At 42.6% G+C, this 16,017-nt stretch overlaps 1 protein-coding gene across 3 annotated transcripts in view; it reads left to right on the forward strand.

Annotated features, from left to right (window-relative positions):
- Positions 1 to 11,128: 11,128 nt before the first annotated feature.
- The window catches only part of SP4 (Sp4 transcription factor), an 86,028-nt gene continuing 81,139 nt past the window's right edge, over positions 11,129 to 16,017 (forward strand). Inside the window, exons 1-3 of one of the 3 annotated variants that reach the window (XM_003252636.3) lie at positions 11,129 to 11,353; positions 11,772 to 11,887; positions 12,381 to 13,935. In XM_003252636.3, the coding sequence (XP_003252684.1) occupies positions 11,347 to 11,353; positions 11,772 to 11,887; positions 12,381 to 13,935 (1,678 nt within the window). In that variant the 5' untranslated portion in view covers positions 11,129 to 11,346. The remainder of the gene's footprint in view (positions 11,354 to 11,771; positions 11,888 to 12,380; positions 13,936 to 16,017) is intronic. The other 2 variants (XM_030822209.1, XM_030822210.1) reach the window with 2 other exon arrangements.

The following is a 16,017-nucleotide window of genomic DNA, read 5'->3' on the forward strand; positions in this document are numbered from 1 at the left end:
GACAGAACAAAGCAACCCTACTGCTATACTAATTTGTTGAGGACTTTGCATTCATCACTACGGAAATGTATTACTGATATTATATTTGACTCACTGTTGCAACTTGCCCGATTACATGGTACCCTGATTGTATTTCCACCCCAGCCTTCATAGTCCTGAGAAATGCTGCCTACTTTTCTTTTGGTTATGTTGTTCACATTCATATGATCTGTCAGGAGTTGGCCAAAGATTTGGCAGGACTTAACAAGAAGGCTTCTTGGCATATTACAGACACATTATCTCAGAAGACAGCACACCTACAAGTGTCCTCGCACAAAACACCACTGTGTCTATAATATGTGACAGGCATTAGCCCCTTTCATAATCATACTTTAACCCAAATTTTCTTGAACCACTTACCACCTTCGGAAAAAAATCTTTGTGGGCAGAGCTCATTGAACAGGATAATTATACGTATTTTTTTCTTTTTTGGTCACATTTGCCATTTATATCCTTATCTACATGGATTTCTCTCAACCTTTTGCCTTCTGTTTTTGTTTTTTTCCCAATATTCCATCTGTTTTGTCTAGGAACTCGTTACCTTCCCTGGTGTGTAGAGATGGAGAAGCACCCCAACTCCTGTATCATGTTCCTTGAGTGCACAAGCGACACTCAGGTGATATGCCCCGTTGGAGGGAAGCCAAACCATGTATGCCTGCCGTTTTCAGCCTTGCTGCTGTCCTTGCCACACTCTCTCCCCTGCATCCCAGCCCTTCTTCTCCTCCTACTTTTCTTCTACATTACCTTAAAGAGCCCTTCTCATCTCCCCTAATGCCTTTTCCTTTTGTTAGACAAACTCAAGTCTTTTAGGTCTAGAAGTTAGTAAACTTCAGAGTTCAGATTGTTTTGGAGATAAGAGGAGACTTCTCCACCCTCTTACATTAAATTTGAACTGCTTTCTGTAAGCTTTATAGTAAATTGCTTTTAAAAAGCAAAAATGTATATAGACCCTAAAGCCCAAAAAGGCTGATGACCCCAGAAGCTATTATTTGCTCACTACATACAGGGGAACAGCAAAATTAAGGTTTAATTTTCATGAAAGATGGTATAAACACTGTAAACCAGAAGGAAAGAAATTCAAATTAATTATTAAGTACCTGCCATCGAGATTACCTTATTTAACTTTCTTACTTTCTTAATAACTCTATATGGTAGAAATTATGATGAAGATTTTTACATACTAATGAGGAAACTCTGAGAGGTTAAGTAACTCACTTGAGAACTGAGACGGTAATCCTTGCTTGCCTGGTTTCAAAGCCAGCTAAGTTTTACCCTACTTGACTTCACTCACTTTGGAATGGCTATTAGCCAAGCTGCATGAACTCTATTAATGATACTATAAAAAAATTTGTATTTTCATGGCCCCACAGAAATATGAGTAGGCTTAAAGGGTAGTGGCTTGACAAACCAGAAAACAATCCTGAGTAGTTTAAAATGAATACTTCCCATCTTCCTTATACTTCATTTTTAAACTTTGAATTCACTCATACACGAACTTGATATTTGTTCCTCTGAGCCTTGTTTGACTACTGTATTTAAACTAAGAATCTGTGTTATTAAAAAACAGAGTAGCCTGGCCGGGCGCGGTGGCTCACGCCTGTCATCCCAGCACTTTGGGAGGCTGAGGCGGGCGGATCACGAGGTCAGGAGATCGAGACCATCCTGGGTAACATGGTGAAACCCTGTCTCTACTAAAAATACAAAAAATTAGCCAGACGTGGTGGCGGGCACCTGTAGTCCCAGCTACTCAGGAGGCTGAGGCAGGAGAATGGCATGAACCTGGGAGGCGGAGCTTGCAGTGAGCCGAGATTGCGCCACTGCACTCCAGCCTGGGTGACAGAGCCAGACTCCGTCTCAACAACAACAACAACAAAAAAAAAACAGAGTAGCCTTTGTACACAACTGTTCTTGTTATTAGAAAGAAGAATTAAATTAAAATCTAAAGAGTAAAATCTCTGGCAACGGCAGAAATTCTTAAATATCTAGTTTCCAGTTGATTCATTTAGTTATTTTAAGCGTGTTGGTATAAATTCTATAAATGTCCCAGGGCAACTTTTGTCTTCTTTTTTGTTTTTAAATAATTTCAACTTTTATTTTAGATTCAGGGGGTTACATGTGCAGGTTGGTTACATGGGTATATTGCATGGTGCTGAGATTTGGGGTATGACTGATCCCAAGGGAGACTTTTGAACAGTTTAGAATAACAAACTTACAGACCCTTCAGTTTTAAATTAACATTTGATTTATTAAAGTCACAGTTTTTTTCCTCAGGCCTTCAAGTCCAATTTTCACACCTTATTGGTCAATTTTTAAGTCTATAAGTATTTGAATAAAATAATAATTTTTTACCCAATATTTGATTAATGCTCTATTAATCTCAAAATAAACACAAAAATTTTAAAAATAATTTCACGCAGGTAATTTATTAATTAGTTCAAACTACTTTCCTAAATTTAATACAATTAATTCTTCCAAGCATTTTTTTTAAACAATTTTTTTGCCTGTGACACAGCCCTCAGGAGATACCGAGAACATGTGCCCCCTTCCAAGCATTTTAAATACCTGAAATGGCAAAGTCATAGCCCTAACATTCAAGTGACATTCATGAAATGGCTATCAGTCTTTAGAGCTAGGAAATGCTTTGCTATCTCTGAGAAACCGGCAATTTTTTTCTTTCTGATATGAAATTACACAACCAACCATGTTTCTCTGTTTGCTGTGGCTGGTAGGAAGCTCAGGGTCAAAATTAAAGCTCAGATAAAACATATACATTGACACTATTGGTCATGTTTGTTTTCTCTTTTTCATTGGAACTACTTTTTCTATTTCAATTTATATTTTACTATTTTATTACCTATGACTCAAGTTCTTTTGAGAAGAAAAATGTTATCAATGAAAATAAATCAGGAAATAGAACCTGAATGTTGTTAGTACTGGCTGCCCTTGGATAGTTAAGAGAATCCATAACTATCATTAAAAATCAATGCCTGCAGCTGCTAGGGAGACTGTTAACAATATTGGGAGTGCTTCCTCTGGTATACACTCCTCTAGCCCCCTTCTTAGTGAATTTCATAGTTTATGTTTTAATTCAGCCATTCCATTTTTTTTCCAAATCTAATAAAAAGAAAAATTGCTGTAATTTTGCTGTGATGGGATAACTCCATTTTATTTGTGTAGTTCTAATAAAACTTTAAAATTCATTGACTCAATAAGTATGTATCAAATGCTTACCATGGGCCAGGCATTCTTTTAGGCATTTAGGATTTATGTGCATATGCCAGGGGCATGGGTGGGGCTATGGTGGAGGGGTAGGAGCTAGAGGAAGCAGAAAACAATTATCCACTCCTATTATAGTGGATTCTGCCTAAATAGTACAAAAGGTAACATATCCCTATGTATAACATATGTAAACATGTTTTTGTTTGTTTGTTTTGTTTTTCAGATGGAGTCTCACTCTGTCGCCCAGGCTGGAATGCAGTGGTGTGATCTTGGCTCACTGCAACCTCTGCCCCCTAGGTTCAAGCGATTCTCCTGCCTCAGCTTCCTGAGTAGCTGGGGTTACAGGCACACACCATCACGCCCAGCTAATTTTTGTATTTTTAGTAGAGACAGGGTTTCACCATATTGGTCAGGCTGGTCTCGAACTCCTGACCTCGTGATCCCCCCACCTCGGCCTCCCTAAGTGCTGGGATATAAATATGTTTTAATAAACTGTGAAAAGCATTCATTTGGGTTAAGAATAACCTTTCTAAAATAGAGCTAAAAGTACATTATACAAAATATGTGGCAAAAGATAAAAGTTAGTAAATTGGGGCCAGGCGTGGTAGCTCATGCCTGTAATCCCAGCACTTTGGAAGGCTGAAGCGGATGGATCACCTGAGGTCAGGAATTTGAGACCAGCCTGGCAAACATGGCGAAATCCCATCTCTACTAAAAATATGAAAATTAGCTGGGCTTGGTGGTGGGCGCCTGTAATCCCAGCTACTCAGGAGGCTGAGGCAGGAGAATCGCTTGAACCTGGGAGGCGGAGACTGCAGTGAGCCGAGATTGCGCCACTGCACTCCAATCTGGGCAACAGATTGAGACTCCATCTCTAAATAAATACATAAATAAATATTGGAAAAATATATTAGCAATACAAATGACAAGCAAAGCCTTAATCTTACAAAATACATTTAGCTCCTAAAAATGGGTAAGAGAAATACAAATAATACTATAAAAAATAAAAGAGGCAAGAATATGAACAGGCAGTTTGCTGCAGTGGGAATTGTACATGGCCAGTAAGCAAATGCAAAGATGCTCAACCTCTCTAGCAGTCAGGTCAATACATTCTTTACCCATCAGAGCTGTAGTAATTTATGAGGTTTGGAATAATCTATGCTGGTAAAACTATAGGAAAACGAGCACTTTCACACTTACTGGGTGACTATATGAAATAAAAAACTTTTTCATGCAGTAATCTTACAGTATATATTAAAATTTTAAACATCCACTTTGTGTCAGCAATTCCACTGTTAGAAACTCTCTAGTAAAATAAAAGTAACAACATAAAAGAAGATTTTTACAAGTACTGGTATAACTAAATTTATTAAAATTTATGGTTTATTACAATTTATGGTAGGGTGAAAACAGTGGCTATCAATCCAGGTATTTTAACTGAATAAAATATGTTCATATCATACAGCAGTATGTTGTATTAAAATAGTAATTTCAATTTATATATTTTTAACCTGGTGAGATGGCCCTAATATATTAAGGTAAAAAATCCAAGTTTGCATATATATATTGTATGTGTGTGTGTGTGCAATTTTATGTTAAAAACCTCAAAAACACACATATATGATATGTGTAAACTAGAGAAAAGTGAGAAAGGATATACTATCAGTTAACATTGATGAATTCAGTGTTTGGAATAGAAGTAGATAGAATAGAGAGGCCTTTCACTCATACACCTCTGTGTACTGCTTGTGGAAACTAGCATAATTTAGTAATAACATTAATAATAATGATTAAAATGACAGCCAACATTTAATGAGAGTTTACCAGCGACTATTCTAAAAAATCTTTTAATCTCATTCAATTCCTGGAACAACCTCATGAGATGGTAATATTATCATCTTCACTGTTTTATAAATGAAGGAATGAGGCTCAGAGGGGTTGAAGTCACTTGCCCAAAGGTTGCACTTTTAATAAGCAGCAGACCAGAATATAAATCTGAGTGGTTTTATCCAATGAAAGATTATTAATGAAAAAATAATAAATTGAGTATCTGGAATTGGCATGTTTTGGAAAGTTACAATTGCAAATACAGTAGGCATTTTTGCTCTATATTTTCTTGATTTTAAATCATCAACTTTATTTTTTATCTATTTTTGAGACAGGGTCTTGCTCTGTCACCCAGACTAGAGGGCAGTGGTACCATCACAGCTCACTGCAGCCTCAACCTCCCAGGCCCAAGCGATCCTCCCACCTCAGCCTCCTTAGTAGTTGTGACAACAGGTGCATGCCACCACACCCAGCTTTTTTTTTTTTTTTTTTTTTAAGTTTTTCTAGAGACATGGTGTTACTATATCACCCAGGCTGGTCTTGAACTCCCGAGCTCGAGTGATCCTCCCACCTCAGACTCCCAAACTGTTAGGATTACAGTAATGAGCCACTGCACTTGGCAATCACCAAGTTCATATATAACCTTAGGAAAATTAATTCATCTATGTCTTAACTTCCACATTGACCAAATATCTTTTATGGCAACAATAATAAGCCACATTATACTCCTTTGCACATATAGATTGATATAAAATATTAAACAGTTGTATATGCTATGTTCCAATAACTGCCAATAGCTATTAATTGTGTTCTAATGTGAATTAACTATACATGTAACTGGGCTGAAATAATAAACTTTACACATTTAAAAATTGTGAATTAAACCTTCTCTGAAGTTGTATGTGGGCAGACTATGAGAGAGCTAAATGCATGCATGTTAGGAATAGCAAGGCCATCTACTTATCTACTAAACACAGCACTCTGCAGGTTTATCTTGATTCACTCGCTGGTGACAGTTACATATGTATATGTATATGAATATCCCAATTACATTACACTTAAACTTTCTAAAACTTTCTCTCCTTCCTGAAAACAATTATTGTTGGCTAAGGAATTTATTTTTAATGTGATTTTATATTCTACCAGGGCCTTATTATAGTAACAACTATGCATGGTCCAGATGTACTAAGGAGGCTATTTGTTCTAAGTGAAATACGTTCACTGAGTCCTGTGTCTAATTTCTGGTTGGCTATACTCTCAGTTAATACACTTTTGAGCAAAGGTGGATGTTAAGCTTTGACTATTCTCTGGTTTATGGTCTCTCCAAATCTTTGCTATCTGCTTCCCAAATACAAAATGATTTGTATAACTTTCGGAGGGTGCTAGGAAAAAAAAAGAAAAAAAATGAAGGAGCTTAACAGGTATTTAAAAAGTAGCTTCCTGGCTGGGGGCAGTGGCTCACACATGTAATCCTAGCACTTCGGGAGGCCGAAACTGGCGGATCATGTGAAGTCAGGAGATCGAGACCAGCCTGACCAACATGGTGAAACCCCATCTCTATTAAAAAGCACAAAAATTAGCCAGGCATGGTGGCAGGCACCTATAATCCCAGCTACTTGGGAGACTGAGGCAGGAGAATCACTTGAACCTGGGAGGCAGAGGTTGCAGTGAGCCAAGATCACACCATCGCACTCCAGCCTGGGGCACAAGAATGAGACTTCGTCTCAAAAAAAAAAAAAAAAGGAACTTCCTAAAAGACACACTCAAATACAGTCCCTTTTTCTCATTTATGCCATGAACTAGTGTCCAAGTCCCCTCTTTGGCAAGTCCCCTCATTGTTCCCCCACCCTCTGGATCTCTCAACTCCACAACTGCAAGGATAATTTGTGGCAGAGGACTTCTACCTCTAGGACACTATTTCAGCTTTATGGAAGTGTTTGAGCTGAATGGTCAGTGCTCAGTGTCATTAAATATTTCACATACAAATGCTGATTTCCTCTGTGTGTACATACTGGGCCATAATGTAAAATATACTTATTCCTTTTTTTTTTTTTTGAGACGGAGTCTTGTTCTGTCGCCCAGGCTGGAGTGCAGTGGCATGATCTCAGCTCACTATAGCACCCGGCTCACTGCAGCCCCTGACTCCCAGGTTCAAGCGATTCTCCTGCCTCAGCCTCCCGAGGCACTCGCCACCATGGCTGGCTAATTTTTGTATTTATAGTAGAGATTGGACTTCACCATGTTGGCCAGGCTGGTCTTGAACTCCTGACCTCAAGTGATTCATCCAGGCTGGTCTTGAACTCCTGACCTCAAGCGATTTGCCCACCTTGGGCTCCCAAAGTGCTGGGATTACAGGCGTAAGCCACCGTGCCTGGCCTAGGGTCATAAATTTTTAAAAAGTTACTGGGCCAGCCATGATGTAAAATATATTTATTTCTGTGGGTCATAATTTTTTTAAAAGTTTGAAAGTCACTGTTTTCTAGGCAATAATGAGCGTAGGAAGGAATGTTTTTAGACCACTGCTTCCTCAGGGAAAAGACCACCCTCGCAGGCCTGAGGCTGAGTATTTTGTTGAATTTATATTTACATTGTTGAACAAAAAAATAATTCAGGATACTTGTTAAAGACAGCAAGAAAGACTTTAGTCAAGGAGAGACTATCCAATGGGGTCTTGCAGTGGGAGAGAGAGATTGGGCTCAACTATGAATACAAAGACAACTAGAGATCTGAAGCCAAGGAGCAGGATGGAGTCAGTGGATGGAAAATTACTAAGGGGAAATTTCCAGAATAAAGGAGGATTCTGGCTAAACCAATTTAATGGGATTATTGCTGAAGGCAGGCCAGGGTGCTAAGATAACGAGAACAGGGGATAAGGAATTTGATGAGATACCAAATATGGTCAAATATTGAGGGTGAGGCGTTTTTACCCAACGGACCCAGCAGGATTCTTGCTAAAACTGGACTAAATGAACAAAGCCACTAAACTAAGGACAGAGTTCCAGGTCAGGACCTAGTGAGAAAGAGGACTTAGAGGAACCAGATTAAAGTTTGGTCAAAGGAGAGAGTCTTTGTCAATATCACCTCCCTAGCAAAACTAGCTTTCCACCGGGTATCACACTGAGGACTTTTGGTTGTTATCTTCAAATACAAGAGAGCAGAGGGAGGAGAAGCAAGCTCTTTCCTGATTCTTCTAAGGTCACCAATCTCATTCATGAGGGTTCCATATTTATTCCTAATTATCTCCCAAAGACCCTACCTTCTAATTTCTAATACCATCACACTAAGGGGTAGAATTTTTCCTTCCTTCCTTTCCTTCCTTCCTCCCTTCCTTTCCCCTCCGTCCCTTTTTTTTTTTTTTTTTGACAGGGTCTCACTCTGTTGCCCAGGCTACAGTGCAGTGGCGCCATCTTGGCCCAATGCAACCTCCGCCTCCTGGGCTCAAGCGATCCTCCCGCCTCAGCCTCACAAGAAGCTGGGACTGCAGGGCAGCGCCACCACGTTGGCTAATTTTTGTAGAGCCTGGGTTTCACCATGTTGCCTAAGCTGGTATGGAACTGCTGGGCCCAAGTGATCCGCCCGCCTTGGCCTCCCAAAGAGCTGGGATAACAGGAGTGAGCCGCGCCCCGCGTAGATTTTCAACACATGAATGGGGAATGGGGCAGAGAACACAAACATTCAGTCCATAATAGCCAGAAGACTTTGGTCCACCATAAAAAGCAGGACTTAGGTTTCATGGATACCAGTATTCCCACTTATCTATAGGGTGGAGAATATTTAGGACTTTGCAGATTCATACTGATGGTAAGCATTATTATTATTATATATATATTTTTTGAGACGGAGTCTTGCACTGTCGCCCAGGGTTGGAGTGCAATGGCGTGATCTCAGCTTACTGCAACCTCCACCTCCTGGGTTCACGCGATTCTCCTGCCTCAGCCTCGCGAGTAGCTGGGATTACAGGCACACACCACCACACCTGGCTAATTTTTTGTATTTTTAGTAGAGACAGGATTTCACTATGTTAGCCAGACTGGTCTCGAACTCCTGACCTCCTGATCCGCCCTTCTCCGCCTCACAAAGCATTATTTTTAATCTATGGTTCAGAGTCACTGACATTGCCTCTCTGAAGCAGGTTTTCTAAATGAAAACGACAATGAAAGCCCCAATTCATAAGACTGCAAAATGTCTTCATTTATCTTGGTGAACTGGGGGGAGGAGGGGACCTGAGGATAGAGACAGTATATACGTAAATGCAAGAAGCACTTTTGAGCTTTCTGTATTGTACACGATGGGGAAAAGGCATGTTGTTCAGGGATCTCTGGCTCATTTTATAAGATGGGGTAGACAATACCATGGAATTCTTTATTCGAATTGCTTTGTCTTGCTGCATGGCTTTGTCACCAGCTGATTTTGCAATTACTTTAACAACCAAAGGAAATGCCAGTCAAGTTCAGCATCTGGGACCTCCTCACCATTGCAACATGTCAGGCCTCAGGCAGGAGACAAAAAATGCCCAAGGCTGAGTGTGGAGCCCAGGTAAGAAGTGAGAAAATGGCTTTGAGCCTGGGGTGTAAGCATGCCTTGTTCCCAAGGCCAGTATTTACATGTGGGGTCACTTCCACCTTTGGTACAGTTAATCAGGCGCTGATTACGTTCCATGGCATCATCCTGACTTCAGGACTTTGTAGGAAAGCTGAGGCAGGACACTGCTCAAGTGCATTTGACAATAAAATGCTTTGTGCAGCTAGATGTTAATTCCACTTGCCCTTACGCTTATGCTACACCGTAAGCCGGGCTGACCCTTATGGAGCTGGGCTTTTCTTCGCCCGGAGACTCTTGTCAGATAAGGCTTAAAACTCCGCCAACCACTTAGGCTTTTAGGCAAAACGCGATGCAACCCTAGAAGGCGGGTCACTGCTCTTCCCCAGCTGCCAGCCAGAGAGACAACAAATAAAAATGGAAGATTCTTCTCTGTGAGAAAACAGGCCTCGGACTCAAAGCGGGGGGCCTGAGGGGAAGGTGAGCAAAGAAAGGCAAGGCGAGGGCGCTGCTTCAAGAAGCCGGGTTCATTCAAACCCCGAGGACAGCAAACCCCGCCTCCCCACGCCGCCGCCCGCTCAATCGCCGAGCGCTCCGGGTGTGAGCTCGCCCCGCGGGGAGCGGCTTGGAGCCGAGGAGGCGGTGGCAGAGGTGGTTTGGGCAGCCCCGCGCGGCGGATAGGCCCAGGCAAACAACACCCATTCCCCCTCCTCCTCGCTCAGTTCAACTCCCACTCGGCCCCGGCCACGCCCTGCCGCCACCGCCCCCTCGGGCAGCTTTCCGCTCGGCAGCCAGGCCTCGGTCGGGGGCGGGAGAGAGGCGGTGCCTTGAAGAAGGCACCGCGGCCGCCGGAAACTACGAGTACCGACAACCTTCGCGGTAGTGCCCCACCCCCTTCTCCCACCACTCAGCGCGCGTCATCCTGGGCTCAGCCAATGGAGACCGAGCCAGGGAAAAAGGGCGCCCGGGTCCGGATGCGCCTCAGGAAAGCCATGCTCCCTGCGCGGGGGCAGCAGGCAGTTCACCCAGCGCGCCGAGCTGTCGATGGTCCGCGCGCGCCCACGTTCGCCGCTCTCGCTTGCCTGGAGCAAGGGCCCTACTTTTTTCTTTAGTGGCAATTGGAGGGATTGCTGGAGCGGGTTTTTGAGTGGAGGGCGCTGGGAAATGAGTAGGGGGCGGGATATCCTGAGACAACAAGTTTGGCTGTATGGAGGGCCTACCGACAGCGCTCCTGAGCTAGAACGCGGAGAGAAAGAGCGCCAGAGGAGCCAGGGAGGAGGACAAGAGCTGCTAAAAGAATAACCCCGAGAAAGGGGGTGGAGAGGAGGCGGCCCCAGCGCCCCGGCCCCCGGCAGGTCGGCGGCCAATCCGCTGGGGGAAGGGGTGGAGAGTCGGAGGCTCCGGCGGAGAGAGGCCGAGGGGGGTGGGGAGTCGGCCGGGCTCGCACCGCCCTGGCCCCGCCCCCGACCCGCGCCGCCGCCCGCGCCGCGCGCCGCCGCTGTCAATCAAGGGCGAGTCAGCCGGGCTCGGGCGGAGAGAGGAGCTGCTACGCCACAGCCCAGCGGCGGCCATTCGCGGAAAAAGAGGCAGAGCCTGTGCCAGCTACAGCCTCCTCCGAGCCACCGCGGGCGGGCGGGACCGGCCTCTCCTCCCGCCTCGCCCCCACCCCCACCCACCTCTATCCCAGTGTCTCCGTCTGAGGGTTTGTCCTGTTAATGCGGGATGAGCGGTACGTATTCTCCACCCCCCTCAGTCTCCTTCGCCGCCTCCCTCTCTCCCTCCCTCCCCAGACCCTGCTCGGTTCTCCCCGCTCCCCCGGGGCCGCTGAGATGCTTTAAGGGGAGGAGGAGAGGGCGGGAGGGAATCAGGGGGAGGGAAGGAGGGTTGTGTTTTGTCTTAATGTCTGAGAGAGAACAACCTCCTTCTGGGTGTTGCTCTGGAGCCGATGGGTCGGGTTTCAAACCACGTTTTGTGATATCCCCCTCCTCCCTTCCCTCCTTCTCCCCCACCCCCTGCCGGTGTGCGTGGATCGCGGGTTTATGGAGATTAATGTTCGGGGGGAGGGGGGAGAAGAGGAGAGGAAGAAGAAGAATAATAATCCTAATAACCTGTTGTCGTGTGTGTGTGGTGGGGGGGGTTTGTTGCAGATCAGAAGAAGGAGGAGGAGGAGGAGGCGGCAGCGGCAGCGGCGATGGCTACAGAAGGAGGGAAAACCTCTGAGCCAGAGAATAACAATAAAAAACCCAAAACCTCAGGCTCCCAGGTAAAAGCAAACAAATAAAAAAAATTCATCACGACACATTAGGAGAGAGAGGGAGTTATGCCCTTTAAATGTCCAGAAGTAACAATAAAAATGTTTATCCACTCAAAGCATCTTTCTGAGAGTGTGGAACTTAAATTGTAAATTCATCAAGATTTTACCTCTTTGAGGGTATAACGCTGTTTAAAATTACATCAGGAATTCAGACTATAAGAAAACGGTGTGTGTGTTCCCAAGGGCATTTTGAGTTTTGGAGCATAACACTTTACAAAGTTTTTAAGAATTTCCTTTTATTTAAACTTGATATTATAGGACTTGATTCCTTATTCATATAGTTCTTACCTACTTTTGTTCGTATTTCTTTTTGATTTCTGCTCCTTCCTAAATTGTTATGTAGAGCTGTCAAAATAAGTAACCCCCTGGCAACTACTGGCCTCCACTAAATCCGCCCACTTTTTTTTCCCCCCCCTCTCCTTTACCGTCCCATTTTGGGTAGGACTCTCAGCCCTCTCCTCTGGCTTTACTGGCAGCTACTTGCAGCAAAATAGGGACTCCTGGTGAAAATCAAGCAACTGGACAACAACAAATTATTATAGATCCAAGTCAAGGATTGGTGCAACTTCAGAATCAACCACAACAGCTAGAACTGGTAACAACGCAACTTGCTGGAAACGCTTGGCAACTTGTTGCCTCCACTCCTCCTGCGTCAAAAGAGAATAACGTTTCTCAACCAGCCTCTAGTTCGTCTAGTTCTTCCAGCAGTAATAACGGGAGTGCATCTCCTACAAAAACTAAATCAGGTAATTCTTCCACCCCTGGTCAATTTCAAGTCATACAAGTACAAAATCCAAGTGGTAGTGTACAGTACCAAGTAATTCCACAACTTCAGACAGTGGAAGGTCAACAAATTCAAATCAATCCAACTAGTAGTTCATCTCTACAGGATTTGCAGGGTCAAATTCAGCTCATTTCTGCAGGTAATAATCAAGCTATACTCACAGCTGCTAACAGGACAGCTTCTGGGAATATTCTTGCTCAAAACCTGGCAAATCAGACAGTTCCAGTCCAAATTAGACCTGGTGTTTCAATACCACTGCAGTTACAGACTCTTCCTGGTACTCAGGCTCAAGTTGTAACAACCCTACCAATTAACATTGGAGGAGTGACTCTGGCTTTGCCAGTGATAAACAACGTGGCTGCCGGAGGAGGGACTGGGCAGGTTGGCCAGCCTGCTACTACTGCTGATAGTGGGACTTCCAATGGGAATCAGTTAGTTTCCACACCCACCAACACCACTGCTTCTGCCAGTACTATGCCGGAATCTCCCTCCTCCTCCACTACCTGCACAACCACTGCTTCAACGTCTTTGACAAGCAGTGACACATTAGTGAGCTCAGCAGATACGGGCCAGTATGCAAGCACATCAGCCAGTAGTTCTGAACGCACCATTGAAGAATCTCAAACACCTGCTGCTACTGAGTCTGAAGCCCAGAGCTCCAGTCAGCTTCAGCCTAATGGAATGCAGAATGCACAGGATCAATCAAATTCTCTTCAGCAGGTGCAAATTGTAGGCCAACCTATCTTACAGCAGATCCAGATCCAACAGCCTCAGCAACAGATCATTCAGGCTATTCCACCACAGTCATTTCAACTCCAATCAGGGCAGACGATTCAGACCATCCAGCAGCAGCCTTTGCAGAATGTTCAACTTCAAGCAGTAAATCCGACTCAGGTGCTTATCAGGGCTCCAACTTTAACACCTTCAGGGCAAATCAGTTGGCAAACTGTACAGGTTCAGAATATTCAGAGTCTTTCAAATTTGCAAGTTCAGAATGCTGGGTTATCCCAACAATTAACCATCACCCCAGTGTCTTCAAGTGGTGGCACAACTCTTGCTCAGATTGCTCCTGTGGCTGTTGCTGGTGCCCCAATAACTTTGAATACTGCCCAGCTTGCATCAGTGCCTAACCTTCAGACAGTGAGCGTTGCCAACCTGGGTGCTGCAGGTGTTCAAGTGCAGGGAGTTCCCGTTACAATCACTAGTGTTGCAGGTAAGTTATGACATCTTTTTAAGTACCTTTTAAATAGTTTTTCATAACAATTACTGCTTTTCTTTGCTAATTCTTAGGTTTGACGTAGACCTCTGAAGTAAACACACGATCATAAGGAACCAGAAATAGGAATATTATACTAACAAACATAGCTCTGTAGTAATCAACGTGACATGTTCACTTTTGTAGATTTCATAATGTGTTAAATTTGTTAGTTTTTTTAAAAGTATTATTTTATGGGACAGAGCTTTCTGATTAGAATCATAATTGCCTTCTGTAATTTAGTGGTCTTAGTACATTCCAACTCTTCAGAAAGAACCCTAGTCGAAATGATATTTATCTTTTCTTTGAGGGAAAGTAGTTTTAAACTGAATTGGTATATATAATTGTGAGTCTGTTGAACTTTTAATTCTGTGGTGTAATAAGGCTTTTTTTTTAGTGGAAGTTATTTCTCAAGCTTCAGCATCTTGTCGCCCATGCTTTTGTGTTTTATTACACTGGTTTTAAACTAGATACTGACGCAGTTGAGAGATAATTTTAAGTTGTAAATTGTTTGGTTAACTTTTTGCCTACTTTTATGCTAATATCAGGATTTGAATGAATAATCCTTCATTTATATAATTATATTTAATTAAATCTTATGGTCATTGTGTGATTCGTAGATGTTTAATGTAAGGTTGGTGGAAAGCAATGAAAAATGTTGACAGTAAAAGGTCACTAATTTGAATTAATTGTGGTAAAGTTATTTTTAAACCAATTGTAAAAGCAGTTGTTATTTGTTATGCATATAAATAGATACTTCTAAAGTACTTGGGAAGTAGTTTTAATCTTTTTTGGACCAGTCTTATTGTACCTAATAACTTTTGTTTTCTAGTAATTAAACCCTTTTCATTGATTCTGATTTGATGAAAACCTCGTTATGTTTTAGTGCCTTTGGTACTTCCAGACCTTGTTAGTTAAATATTTCTATTTTGATAATCTGAGATAAATAAGTTTATCACTTTTGAATGATCTTTCTTGAAACAAGTCGCAGAAAAATTACGCTAGGGTTCTTCTTTTATGGTTAATACCTAAAGTAGGCATATATAGTAAAATCGTAAATTGCCAGATAAAACCTTCTGATTCAGGAGAACCGAGATTATATTTTTTATCTAGATACCAGTGCTTCTAGGCCAGCGCTATCCAGCAGAACTTTCTGTGATGTTGGAAATGTTTGTTTTCTATCTACCTAGCTACATGTGGCTGTTAAGCAGTTAAATGTGTGTGGGGCAACTGAGGAACTGAATTTTAAATTTTATTTAATTTTAATTTAAGTAGCCACATGTGGCTAGTGGCAAGCACAGTCATCTAGTTAGTGTTTTGATTGTGGTACTTTTTCTCCTAAAACTATTACAGCGTAATTACATAAATGTTTCTCTGGATTACAATACTTAACTTGCTTTGTTTCTACTCCTTTGCTAAAAACTTTGATAATAATTGTAGTGTTTCAGAAAAGTGTTTTTGGTGAGTTGAATGACAGTTTGCATTGTGAAAGCAGAAGTTATTTCACGTCCATTTCATCTTGCTTATTAAACATTAGTGAGTTGGGATTAAGAGAATTGAGTAACTTACAATTTAGGTTAGAAGTAATCAATTTTTCTGCTCTCTAGTTGATAACTTTTGCAATCCAGAGGTTTTCTCTTAGCCATCGTGAGGGTAAAGAAATGTTTTGGCCACCGAAACTTAGATTAACTTGAATGGTGCATTAAAATAAACACAGGATCCGGTTTTTGGTACTGTAAGTTTTGAATTGTGGGGGTCAAGGGATTTGCCTTTCAAACAAACTTTCCAGGTGATTCTAAAACTCACTGAAGTGGCTGGGTGTGGTGGCTCATCCCTGTAATCCCAACACTTTGGGAGGCCAGGGTGGGAGGATTGCTTGAGCCCACTAGTTCAAGACCAGCATGGGCAACATAGGGAGACCCCGTCTCTACAAAAAAATTTAAAAAAGTTAGCTGGGTGTGGTAGCACACTTGTGGTCTCAGCTTCTTGGGAGGCTAAAGTAGGAGGATCGCTTGTGCCCAGGGGATCCAGGCTGTAGTG

This window comes from Nomascus leucogenys, chromosome 11, assembly GCF_006542625.1.
Source record: "Nomascus leucogenys isolate Asia chromosome 11, Asia_NLE_v1, whole genome shotgun sequence".
Lineage (NCBI taxonomy): Eukaryota > Metazoa > Chordata > Mammalia > Primates > Hylobatidae > Nomascus > Nomascus leucogenys.